Source organism: Ochotona curzoniae, unplaced genomic scaffold (assembly GCF_017591425.1).
Source record: "Ochotona curzoniae isolate NIBS_2020 unplaced genomic scaffold, NIBS_Ocur_1.0 contig_908, whole genome shotgun sequence".
NCBI classification, from domain to species: Eukaryota; Metazoa; Chordata; class Mammalia; order Lagomorpha; family Ochotonidae; genus Ochotona; species Ochotona curzoniae.
The window spans coordinates 35,110,022-35,123,102 of record NW_024466607.1 but is presented as its reverse complement, the minus strand read 5'-3'; the positions used below and the strand labels follow the sequence as shown (position 1 = coordinate 35,123,102).

General features: G+C 44.2%; 1 protein-coding gene across 1 annotated transcript in view; it reads left to right on the top strand.

Moving 5' to 3' along the window:
- The window catches only part of CNTN3 (contactin 3), a 272,642-nt gene that overhangs the window by 239,965 nt on the left and 19,596 nt on the right, over positions 1-13,081 (top strand). Inside the window, exon 18 of the mRNA XM_040995075.1 lies at positions 2,156-2,271. Within this exon, the coding sequence (XP_040851009.1) occupies positions 2,156-2,271 (116 nt within the window). The remainder of the gene's footprint in view (positions 1-2,155; positions 2,272-13,081) is intronic.

Here is a 13,081-nt window from a genome sequence, read left to right as displayed (position 1 = left end):
TGCGCAATAGCCATTTTTATGGACTAAGAACTAAATATTGGCTCTCTCATCCGATAAAAATGGCAGGAGCTACCCTCTATTGAAAACTCACCGTTTACCAGAATGTTCCAAAGAGGAATGAAGGAAATAGTATCATTCCCCAATTACAAATGGGAAAACAAAAGCCTGGTGAGAGCAAGTTTTACAAAACAGCAGTGTCTTCACCCAGGACTTCACCCTTAGCATTTGGAGTTCCTGAAGTATGACACCAGAGTATCTTTCCTATGTCATAGACTTGCAGTGAATTCCAAATTGGTAGTGCACAGTTACCATTCATAAAAATAAGTGGTCGGTTTTTCTTAGGACATCCTCCCCATCCTTGACATCATTTTCCACTGAGTTTCCAGAAAGATGAAAGCAGGTACAGCCATCTGTCTGTTTCTATAAGGGATTGGTTCCAGATCCCCTTGGATACCACAATCTACTCTTGTATCTGTATAGAAAATGGTGCAATGAGGGGCTCATTTGGTCTAGCAGTTATGGTACTGGCTAGGATGCTCCTATTCCTTGCCCAAGTACTGGATTCAGTTCCCAGCTTCGGCTCCCAGCTCCTGAGGTGTGCCTCCTGGTAATGCAATCCCTGACAGGCAGCAGAGATGCTCCAGTAAGTGTGTTCCTGTTGTCCCCCCAAGAGACCAAGATCAAGTTTCCTGACTCTAGCCTAGCATAGCTCCAGCTATTGCAGACATCTGAGGAGTATACAGTCTATCTAGCTATCTATCACCTGTATCTCCCCACCAACCTATTTGTCTCTTTTTTTTCCCTTTTGAAAAAGCTTTGTAACGTGATATAGTATTTGCATATGACCTGTGTATATCATCCATATTCCTTAAATCATCTCTAAGTTACTTATAATATCTTAAAAATACAGAAATTCTATGTAAGTAGTGGTTATACTGTCATATTTGGTAATGATTGCAATCATAAGATGTACATGTTCAGTGCAGACACATTTTTGGGGAATATGTTTGATAGAATTTTGGTTTAGTCTGCACCTGTTTTGTAAAAAGTGTTCACAAGAGGAGTTTTGTATGGACCAGCAGAGCACTGGTGCAGAAGATTCCGGGAATTACCAGGGCAAGTCAGGATGGAGAAGTAATGAACATGAGCCAGGGAGTGCACAGGCATTGCCATGCTTGTACACCCACGCCCTGAGGGCTGACAGCCGTATGGGGAGGATAACCACAGCCCTTAATCCTATCACCTCTCCTCTTTCCTTCTGTTACCATGCTCCTGCAGGTAAGCTGGTTAAAAATCTTTCTATTCAAATCTCAGAACCGGATTTGGCTTCCCTAAGAATAAAAGTGAGGGAGGTATTGGAAATCAAGGAACTCTGATGCAATTAAAGGAAAAAGTTAAACAGCACACCTCAGGAAGAACCTTAACCAGAAACTCTAGGAATGAAACTCCAGGGATTTGGAATATGGGTTCCAGTGCCTTGAACCAAGGCTCTGTCTCAGCGTAAATCAGCACAACAGAGAGTAGGCTCATTTACTACAGAAACGGGTCCTGAGGGAGATGAGATTCCTCCCCAGAGCTCTACTGTGAGAAGAGAGATCCACTGTGAACCCCCAAACCCCAAGAGTGTTGACTGAGCTGTACACATGTGTATCCACATCAAAAGAGCTCTACCAGCTTATCTCAGTGGAGGTGTCCCTTCTGTGGGCCGAGGCCATGGAAGGTAGTCACTGCCTGGTGAGGAAATGAACTCCACTTTGACCTTTGGATTACAAGACAAAAAATATATATATATATATAGTAATATTTAGAACTTGGAGAGTTCCCAAGCAGCAGGTGTGGATTAAACAGTAAGGAAATAAATACAAGGCAAAGAACAAAGGCAAGAGAAGAAAGACACAGGGGTTGATAACAGGACAGCAGACTGCAGATTGCCCTGGCTGTCACACCAGGAAAGGCCTGTGGTCCTGATGCCAGCCCGTCTTAAAGAAACAGGCCAGTGTCCGTATGTTCAAGATACGATCCCTGTTTGCAAATATTGTAGAGTCTTTTATAGGTTTTTTCAAATATGTGAAAATGTTCTTTTAAAAAGAAGAAATACATACATACGTTTTATCAACAGGATTATAAATGTAGCCTGATTTTTGTTTCCAAACAGAACCCATGGCAGCCCCATCCCAAGTTACTGCAAATAGCCTGTCTTCCTCAGAGATTGAGGTCTCGTGGGACACCGTTCCGTGGAAGTTAAGCAACGGACATTTACTTGGCTATGAGGTAATGCCTCTTAAATGAACTCATTTTGGAGTGCTCCCACGTGTCTCTTTTCATTGGAAATTCTCCCTAGGAACCGCATCTGAGCTGAGTTCTGTCTCTAGCAGACACTTGCTCACCAACACTTTGTCCTGTGTGGTTACCAAAGAACGCTTAATTCAGCTCTGCCAATGTCCATGTAGAAAAGCAACATGAAAATATGAAGACGAAATCGTCTATCCACATGCATTGAACTTGAACTGTATTGTGAACTCTGTAGGACTTTCGTGTACTTGGGTAATGACCCTGCTCAGGTTTTTTTAGGTACTCCTTAGTGGCCGCGTTGCATGGTGGCATTCTCTTCTGGCCTCTAGAGAGGTCTGCTTGTCTGAAACATAAACCTTACCCTCAGAGCCTTTCTGTCTGTTGAAATAAAGTGAGACGCCTGTAAGAGAAGATAACAAAACATCAAATGTAATGAAATTCTCAATACATCATCAAATAGGAAGTGTTTCGGTGGTTAAGAAAGATGCAGCATGCTTTTCCTGAGCCTGGTAAGGCTTGTCAGGGCTTTCTGGAAGGATGGGAAAGCCAGAAGGGAGGGACCATATTGCAGATGGATGGTGGTGTGCTGGGCGGGGACAGAGACCCACCTGCAGAAGGGGTGACCGTGGGCAGGCCCAAGAGGGCCAGGTCAAGGCAGCCTGAATTCCGAGAACAAGCATTCAGACTGAGTTTGTGCTTAGGCGGGAGGTCTGGAGTCGAGAACTGGCAAGGCAAAAGGAAGCCTTAGGATTTTGCCCACTGTGATACTGTGGGAGTTGTCGTGTTTGCCTTCCCACCCACAGCTGTCTCCTTAGAAAACCTCCCTCCTGCGTGTAAGTCCTGATTCAGCAGCAGACTTAACTTGGACACATCGCAGGGCTGCAGAGCTCTCCATCAGACAGCACAGCCTCAAGTGAGTGCAGGACAGTGGTCACTGCACGGGGGGCCTCGTCTGTGAATGGTGGAACTGGGCTGCTTGGATTCTTGCTGGAGATATGTAAGCAATATTGAGATTAGAGAGCATGAGGGTAACACTGCATATCAAGCGTGTGTGTGTGTGTGTGTGTGTGTGTGTGTGTGTGTGTGAAATATGGGACTCTTCTCAATTCCTGTGCAAGCAGGAAGAAACTGATCTGTAGAAATGAGATGGAGCAAAGATATGTCATGAAACCCCCAGAGAGGAAAAGAGGGGTTCATGAGCTTAAAAGTAAGCAAACAGCTCTACAGATTGTTCATTTCTCAAGTAGCCAGGCCCTAATATATGTTTGTCAAGAGTTATTTTATTTTATTTTATTTTTATCAGAAAGCCAGATATACATAGAGGAGGAGAGACAGAGGAAGAGCTTCTGTCCACTGCTTCACTCCCTAAGTGGCTGCAAAGACCGGAGCTGAGCTGATCCAAAGCCAGGAGCCCGGAGCCTCTTGCAGCTCTCCTACACGGGCACAGGGTCCCTAGGCTTTGGGCTGTCCTTAACTGTTTTCCAAGGCCACAGTCGGGAAACTGGATGGGAAGCAGGGCCACTGGAATTAGAACCGGTGCCCATATGGGATCCTGGCACGCTCAAGGGGAGGACTTAGCCACTAGGCTACTGCGCCTCTAATATATTTTTTTTACATGACCTTGTTCTTCTGAGCTACCTTGCCGGAGTGTCTGTTCTTTGTACACGAGCCAGCACTGACCTAAATAAATATTAACAAATGATGTAGAGAAAAGATAGGACCAAGATCACAGATGTACAAATCATGGCCCCTATACAAGATATAGTCTGAATTTATTGTTAAAAGCGAGCTCCTGGAGCTCTGCCTGAGCCCACTGAATGCCAACATTTAGGTCTTCATCTTGACTGCATTCCTGTTCTACTAGGTAACAAGAAAGAATCTTTTTCCTTCACACTTAAATATTAGATAAACAATTATCTTTCTAAAAAAATTTATTTATTTTTTATTGGAAGGGCAAGATCAGATTTACTGAGAGGAGAGACAGAGAAAGATTATACATCTGCTGGTTCACTCTCCAAATGGCTGCAGTGGCCAGAGCTGAGCCCATCCAAAGCCAGGAGCTTCCTTGGGGTCTCCCACACAGGTGCAGGGTCCCAGAACCATCCTCTGCTGCTTTCCCAGGCCACAACATGGAGCTGGATGAGAAGCAGAGCCACTGGGACACAAACCGGCGCTCATACAGGATCCCAACGCTTGCAAGAGGAGGGTTAGCCCAGTGAGACATAGTGCCAGGCAAACACTGGTCTTCATAAAGACTTGATCTAAGACAGGGTCATCCTCTCTAAGGAAAAGGGCAAAATAGAACGTCACTTACATGAAGCAGAGAAAGTGGATCAGCAAAAAAAGGAATTTAAAAAAAAAAGCCCAGGATGAAAGAGTGGGGGCGAATGCCTTGGCTGCACTGTGAGCAAAGACGGGAGGTGGGGAGCTTGCAGCAGATCCCCAGGGGTGGGAGAAGTGGCAGACACGTTGGCATCACGGGGTGAGGGAAGGAAGGAAAGGAGTGCACCCTGGGCGAGTGTCTGCTGAGCCCTATTCTTACCGATTGTGTTGGAAACATTGCATAACCTTTTCCGAGTGCTTTCTTCTCCTCACCTGCGGAATAGGGACAATAATAGATTTCACCTCATCAGACTTTTCGGGGGAACAAATGAGGCTCAGTATGGAACGTGCATCGCTAAATTTCTGACTCATCATAATAAGCAATCAGTTGGTGCAAGCCATGCCTCGGAGGAATTTCTGCAACGCTCATTTCCCTATTTTTCTCTGATAAATATTCTCGAGCAGATATTCAATGCTAAGCAGGTTTCCCACAGAGGAGTTCATGACAGGCTTTCTGGAAGAAAACTTGCTCTCAGAATCCTTGCTTTCCTAGCATTCTTCCCAACGGCCAGGTTTCTAAGGAGATTTTTCTGTGTATCCACAAGGGTGGGAAAAAAAGAGAAAAATCGAATAAAAAGTTAATAAAAGATAAAAACAAGACAAATTTTATATGACCTTGGAGGAGTGGGGGGAAAAGGCCTAGGAATTAAGAATCTTCTGGGACCCACATCAGTGTAGCCAGGTTGATAACGAGTTTGTTGAAGGATCAAATGTATGCCCTCCACTCAGCAACGGTTCTCTGTTCAAATGGCCCTGAACCATGCTGGAACCCAAAGGATGGAATCAGATCCCTTGAAGTTTTCTTGGCAAGGCTTTAGGCAGGGAACCTTGGGAGTGACTGTGTTTGAATTCCCTGTTAGCCGAGCAGGCTATGGGATTTAATGTGAAGTCAAATTTATTTAAAGAAAATAGATGAGAGAGGAGCACATTTGGTACTTCTCAGACGAACCGCTGAGATGCACAGCCACTGTGAGTAACTTGTTCCTTTATGAGCCACATGACAGGATCATAATTCCTGAGCGCCTTGCACGGTGTGAGATAGTTAAGAGAAATAAATGAGAGAATGCAGAGAAACGGGCTTAGCAGGCTTTGGAGCATGACAGCAGCGTTAGCACTCGCTGGTGACGGGTGGATCGCTCCTGGCACGTGGATGTGATTTCTGAATCTAGACGTTGGAACTTGGAAAGAGTCCTCCCCATGGAGACATTCTCTATGAACATGGAATTACACGTTCGGAGTGGAAGAGAGAGAAAAATCAGGCCTGGCACAGTCACCGTGTAACCTAATTAAGGCCACACCATTTTGGAATCGGACAAGCCCGCTAGGTTAGGACTTGAGCTTCTTCAGGGCTGGGGAATTGTCTGGTGTGTTATCCTGCGTACCTTCGGTAGCATCTGGCACCGACACGCGTGCGAAACGTGCGTGTTGAAGGACAAAAGCGGCATCGGCTCTGCTCTCCCGCTGGGCATCCTTGAATGAAGCTCTCCAAGGCCCAGCTAAAACGTGGTGGCCCACGTCATTTGAGAATGAAGTGAAATGAAAGAGGCCCAAGGAGACTTGTAGAATGTCCACGTCTCCAGGTTGTGAAAGTGAGACTGGGAGGTGATTTCACTGAAAAAAAAAACAAAACAAAACAAAAAAGAAAGCCGGTGAGGTAGAAGAGGAACCCTTTACACAACCTCGGTGTGTGACCCTGTTGTGGCTGGTGTTATTAGTACAGAAGGATGAGCAAAGTGGTAATAAAGGCGGCCCTTTCTCAAACTTAATTACGGCTTGAAATGCATTGTTTTTTGCCTACTTGAGCAGAGAGGAACAGTGTCCACCTGCAGCTGAATAAAGGAAGCAGCAGTGAAAATGTTCTTCCTGAAATACTTGGTATGTACAAAGAAACGCCCCAAAAGGAAGATGCTGAAGCCGGAAGAATGATAAGCTACCATAGTTTCAGTGATCCGTGACTATTTTAAAATCTGACGTTTAAAGTCAAATTGAGCATCTTTTCATTAACAGTTGAGTTAGCATCTTTTTATTTGTTGAACTCGTTATGTGCAGAGCCTTTGCCTAGGTACATTGAAAATATGTCATCCCAAATATAACAAAGGAAATACTGTGTTGAAAGAAAAATTAAAAAAAAAAAAAAGATTCAGTAATTGGAAAGATCTTAGGAACTAATCTATGTAATTCTACCAAGATAAAAATGTGTCATTTCTTCGTTTCAGTAATGATTTTTTAAATTAACATATGGGGAAAATGTCTTAGAGTATTTAATGATCAGCCGCGTGGCTAACTTTCTGGGCTGCCATCCCCCCAATTTGGCTGTCCGATTATTAATAGCGCCTGCTTCCTCACATCTCAGCGAGGGTGGATCCTGTGCCGCGTGGCATGCTGAGAACACATCATCATTAGCATCCGGACTAATTTTCTTTCTGATTTGACCAAGCAATAGTGGAGGAGCTCATTTCCCTGGGCTCCAATTTATTTCATCTGCTAAGCCCGTACATTCAAGCTTAGATCTTGCCTGGTGCCCTTTTGGCTAGGAACAAGAAACACAGACATGAAAAAGATGAGGCAGAAGCCTTTAAGTTCATCAGCGGTGGGTGCCCGAGGAACAAACGCTCCGAGTTCTAGGGCGGTGTCTGCCGTCAGTTTCTTCAAAGTTGTTCTGTATGTTGAAAGCATCCATTTGGAGAGTGACCTTGACGGGTACAAGAACAAGTCTACATGGGCGAGATGTTACAATTGCCTAGTAAGGGGGACTGAATACGGAATGTGTGATAAATGTGGCAGCGGAACCCAACTGCAGTAATATTAACACAGTTCAAAACTCAAGGGAAAAAACAACCCTGGTGTCTCTCCCCAGCCTCCTGTTCCAAACAGCTGTACAGAATGTATTTACTTCTTACTGTCTTAATTAGACAGGAAAAAGATGTCAAATATTTGAGTACTTTTGGGGGGGGGGGAATGTGAAAACTCCCATAGGGAAAAAAGACACGCATTTAGTCTCATTCCCTGTTCATCGGGCAGAGGGTTAACTTCAGTCCGATTGTGATGGACCTAGGCCAGTTGGGTTCAGACAACTGGAACATGTCAAAATAAACATAATGCAGGCAAAAAAAAAAAAAAAACCCACCTTCCTAGGAGTCAGATGCAGAGTTTGGCATGGGTGGAAAGGTTGATGGTGCCTGGGAGAGCAGTAACTGTTGCTTGTCCTGGAGAGTGTAACTTATGCCACCTTGTGTGTTCTGCATTAGGCAAGAGTGTTACTCTCCCTGACCACCACCACACACGCACATACCAAACCATGGCTCAACAGTCAGGATGCAGTGGATTAAATATTCCAGCCTCCGCTTTCCAAGCCAGAGACCAAGGGAGTCAGACTGATGTAGGTAGCCTGGGCCAGTACTCCCTGATTTTGTCTTCCTAAAAGACGTTGGAATGCATTTCTGCCTTCTACTTACTTCTACTTACTTACTTGTCTAAGCATCTGATGGGTGTTTGCCTACACGTTCCACATCGGTGTTCCTGGGTTTAAGTCTTGACACTGGCCCTGATTCCAGGCTCCTGCTAATGTAGGAAGAGATGACTTAAGTGGGGTTCCTTCCAGTCGGGTTCTCACATTGAGTTCCTGTTACATGGTACACCTACACTGAGGTCCTGGCTCGTTGTTTCAGCTCAGCCCTGGCTGTTTAGGGCATTTGGGTACTGAGGAGTGCTTATACAGGGTTCTCACATTCTCTCTCTCTGCCTCCCAAATAAATGTATTTTAAACGCATAAATATGTAGATAGATCTAGCTCAAAGGCTAAATTAAAATATTTGCCTCTATAACTATATTAAGGGTAATGGAATTAGTTTACTCTCTTGATGAATGTTTTCCACTTAATACCTATTTTGGTGGCTAGAAAACAGTGCTATTTTTGTTTATAAGCCGAATTTTATGTTAAGCTTAAGTGAAATGTCTGGGGGGGATGTTTGAGGAGGTCTCAACATGTGGAAAATTAGTTTTCAGAATAACCAAATACCTGTAAGAGAGAGCTAACCTTTGAAAGATCTGTTAGATTTCAATGTCAGAGAGAGTGAGAGAGGTTGTTTATTGGTCAGCTCACTCAATATTTGATGCAACATTCGGGGACTGGGTCGGGCTGGAGCCGGGTGCCATGATTTCCATCAGGTACCTTACAACATTCAGAGGCCAAAGCCTCTGAGTCATCTTTCACTGCTTGCTCAGGCTGCTTAGAAGTGGAGCAGCCAAGACTTGAACCATTGCCTGTATAGGATGCCACATCACGAGTGGCAGTTTCATCTGTTAAGCCGCAATGCCAGCCTTAAGATTGGGTTTTGAATCCTGGAATTCCTCAAGTTTATTTCTGCTTACTTACTCAGATAAAGGTATATTGGATCATAAAATTGTTTTGTGATTCTGAAGAAATAGGATGTTCTCATTCATCAAGACACCGGAGCTCTGCTGCTGCAAGGCTGCCTGCAATATTAGGACTTGAATTCTTCCTTGCTGGGTAAACCTTGGCAGGAGGACACGGAGAGGAATGCTTAAGCTGTATTTGTTCAAGTCATTCAATGATTCAACAATACTGAGGGCTTTGTCCGTGGGGAATACATTAAAAAAGCTCTCTTCCCCAAGTTGCCTAAAGCTGAAGGTGGTATTCAACTGTATATGCACAGTGCTATTTTTTCCTGCACCTCTACATTTCTGATGAGGTTTCATCTACAAATTAGACAGAAGAAGATATTAGCAATGGCCACCAGTGAAATGGAACGATTCTAACGTAGAGTAATGATTTGCATGTGCGGTGTCTGTCTCAATGTCTTATCTTACTGTTTCCCTTCTCACCTGTGGTTGACATGAGCAACTGACACCACAAGCAGTGATACAGGTTGAGGGGGACTCTAGTGTGGGCTGGCTCTGCTTAGAGCAACAGAGCCAGGTGACGGCAAAGGCAGACCAGGCTGTGTCTCCCCTCTAACAACCTCCCTTCATGCCCTCTGCAGATCTGGGAAGTACAGTTTTGCAAGTCACCTGTCTGAGTAGCAGACCAAAATAAAGTAGAGCCTCTAGTGCCTCTAATGACACCTTAAAGGGTGGGAGAGGGTGGGCTTTGGAGGAAAGGCAGGAGCCCGAATCTCTCAGGAGGCCAACCATGAACATGGTTGAGAATCACAACCGCCTCTTCACCTCCTTTGGAACGCCTTTGCCTTTCAAATGTCCTGTGTCAAATGCAGAGTGAATGCACAATGTCAAAATCTTTGCGTTTCTTCGGTTCTAGAACTTTCTCAGCTGTTCTCTTTTGGTTCTCAGTGTTGCCTCTTCCTAACCTCTCTGGCATGTGGGGATTCTTGGATCTGTCATTTTGTTCTCATCGCTTTTTGCTTCTTTCTCCAAGTTGTGTTCTGGATTCATGAATGCCCTCTTATGCCATCAGGCTTCATCTTAACTCTGTCACTGATAGAGTGTTTAATGAGCATACATTTTGGGTCCAAGAGTTTTTGTTGTTATTGAAATCTGCCTGTTCTTGTTCCTTGATATCCTATTCTTGTTGATAGATCGTCCCCCCTTTATAATAAATTCGGGCATTGTGACTATAACTATGTTGAAACCCATTAGAGTTGATCTCCTGCTAGCAAGATCTGCTGACTTCATCACAGGTTAGCAAAGAACATCCCACAAATGAGTTGAAGGAATTGCTTTAGACCCAAGGAGGGTCTGCTCACCCTACATGTGGCCAGCCGGTTACTAAGATTCACATGGTGGAAGATGGTAGGCGTTTATTTCCAATGCACAGAGCACAAAGTCGGGCAGCTCAATTCCATGACTTCTTGAGGTACTAGAAGCAGAGAATCTCATAGATTAAAGTGGGGGAGGAGAGTGCCGTGACCAGCTTATGTGTGAAGCCCTGGAAGGTCCACAGTGCTGATGGCCTTTCTTCGATTACTCAGTGTTAGGGGCCAACAGACATATTTCATTTGGAATGGCAGAGGCCAACTCTGCCTCCCTGGGGTCTTAGATTGACTTTCAGTTTGTTTGATCTCGGCCTGCCCACATTCCTGGGAAGATGTCAGAATGGAGGCCAACATGGAGGGATGCTAACTGTTGGGAAAACCTTAGTTTGTGTTTCTGGGTTTTGGGCCCAGTCTCAATCTTGTGTGGCTTCCAATAATTTAACAAGTTAACCTGTAGAGAGGGACTACAAGCTAAGCAGGCGATAGCCTGATATAATCTAAATCAAAGGTACTGCGGTAGGGGCTCAACTATTGTGTCTGAGATCTCCGGGCGCTTTGAATTGCTTGTTGCTGCTCATTTTTGGTCGAGGCTACTCTCAAGACCTATCAACTTTATGTTAATTCTCTTCTGCCCATGGCATTCCCAACATTTGTTTATGCCTAGACACCATATTCCCCTCTAGCTGGGCCTTGTACAATTCAAGTCATCCTGAGGACATTCTCTTGTGTCAGTTGTTGGGCTTCCAATGTTTAAATCCAAATATGATTAAGAGTCACCTTGTCTTTCTTGTTGCTTGTTTTTCTAACTATGTCAACATGACTTCTAGCATAATGTAAGTATTTCTGAGCAAGATTGTATGGTCGGGAGCTGACACAAAAGTGGTAACACTATCAATGACAGAGCCTTGCTTATATTTTTATATGTATTCTTATTCAAATGGTTAGGTGAAACTATTTAAGAGGATTATGTAATCAGTTTTAACTAATGAGTATCATGTCTAAATTGGCACAAATACCTTCTGTGTCTAAATATTACCTCACATATTTTAGAAACTAAAAACCAGAAAGAAATTTCTCATGCTGATCCATGGAATTGCCTGAGTCCTGACGGATTATTGCTACCAAGTACCTTTTACAGTTGGGTTTATGAAAGACATGTAAATCAGTCAATGAAGGAACACTTTCTTGGATAACTTGTGCAGTCATTTGATATGTCGGTGGGGGGTGGGAGGAGACCTGTGGATGAGATTTTAACAGGAGCTCATTGTTTAGACAGGATGGTCCTGATGATTCCTCAATTCCTCTCTTGTGGCCTCAATTAGGAGAGTACTGTATTGACTTTGGTTTATTTGTTTGTTTTTTTCATGGGAGGGAACAGAGAGATCTCCCCAGCTATCTTTAGTAGCCAGGATTCGGCCAAGGCAGAATCAAAACTTACTGATTGAACGCAATATTAGTTTGCTAGCCTGAAATTACAGTTGGAAAACCTGAGATTTCTCTAACACAGGTATATACGGGGCACAGCGTGATGTTTTGACACATGTATACACTGTATGATGATCAAATGAGGTGTATAACCGTCATCTGAAATATTTATCATGAGAACGTGAAAAACCTTCCGGTTATTTTTGAAATGCACAAATACACTGTTGTTAACAAGAATCACCCTGCTGTGTGCCACGGCACTGGAGTACTTTCCTTTCATGGAACTGTGATTTTCCCCCCCGACTCGGTCTCTGCCTGTCCTCTTCTCCTCCCTCCTCTTCCCATCCACCCACCCGCTGGTAACCACCACTCTGCTCAACTTCTGTCCATCGGCCTTTCTGCATTTCACAACTCGTGAGATCACTGAGTGTTTGTCTCTTGATGCTGGGGTAGTTCACCGGACAGAATGTCCTTCAGGTTCACGCAGACCCTCCTCAACGGCAGGCTTCCATCCTGTCCTACTGTTGAAGGGTCTGTTGTGTGTATTTGCCACATTATCTGCTCATCTTCAGAGGGGGCACTTAGGTTGATCTCTTCTCTCGCCTCTGTTAAGAGCGTTGAAAGAGCTCTCTACTGGTGCTTATTAAAAACAAGCAAAACATTGTACCTGGTGTCATTGGCTTTGGGTACTAAAAGCAGTTACACTATGCAGGCAACAACACATTTTGTTTGAACCCCAGAGCGTGTCTGAAAGCACTGAGCAAACCCTAAAGGGAAATTGCACATCAGTATCCATTGTTCTGTCTTCATCAGCAGGTGTAAGCTCTGTAATCACCAATCCACCAAGTCCACCTTCCCTCACTGTCCCCAGCAAGTAGGGATTCCCTCACTAAGAACCTGTGCTGGCCAGCTCTCCACTTCCCAAGTTTCTCACCTCTGAAGGTCAAGTGTCATCTGTGGGTGCAGACTGCCATTTACTTCTGCATCCGTCCTTAAAATGATTTCCTATTTTTATCTTTTGCCATCGAGAATAGAGGAACAAAAGCCAGAATGAGAAGGCCACATATTGCACAAAACACAAGAGAAAGACTCTTTCTTTACAGGAGGAAAACAGATATATATGCCTTTGCTTTTGGGAGGTGCCCCTCTGCTGTACGTGTTTGTGTGAAATGTTTTTCCCTGTTTCAGATAATCAGATGGTAATATCTGGTTTAGTATCCATAGAAGCAATGTTTGCACTTGTTATGAGC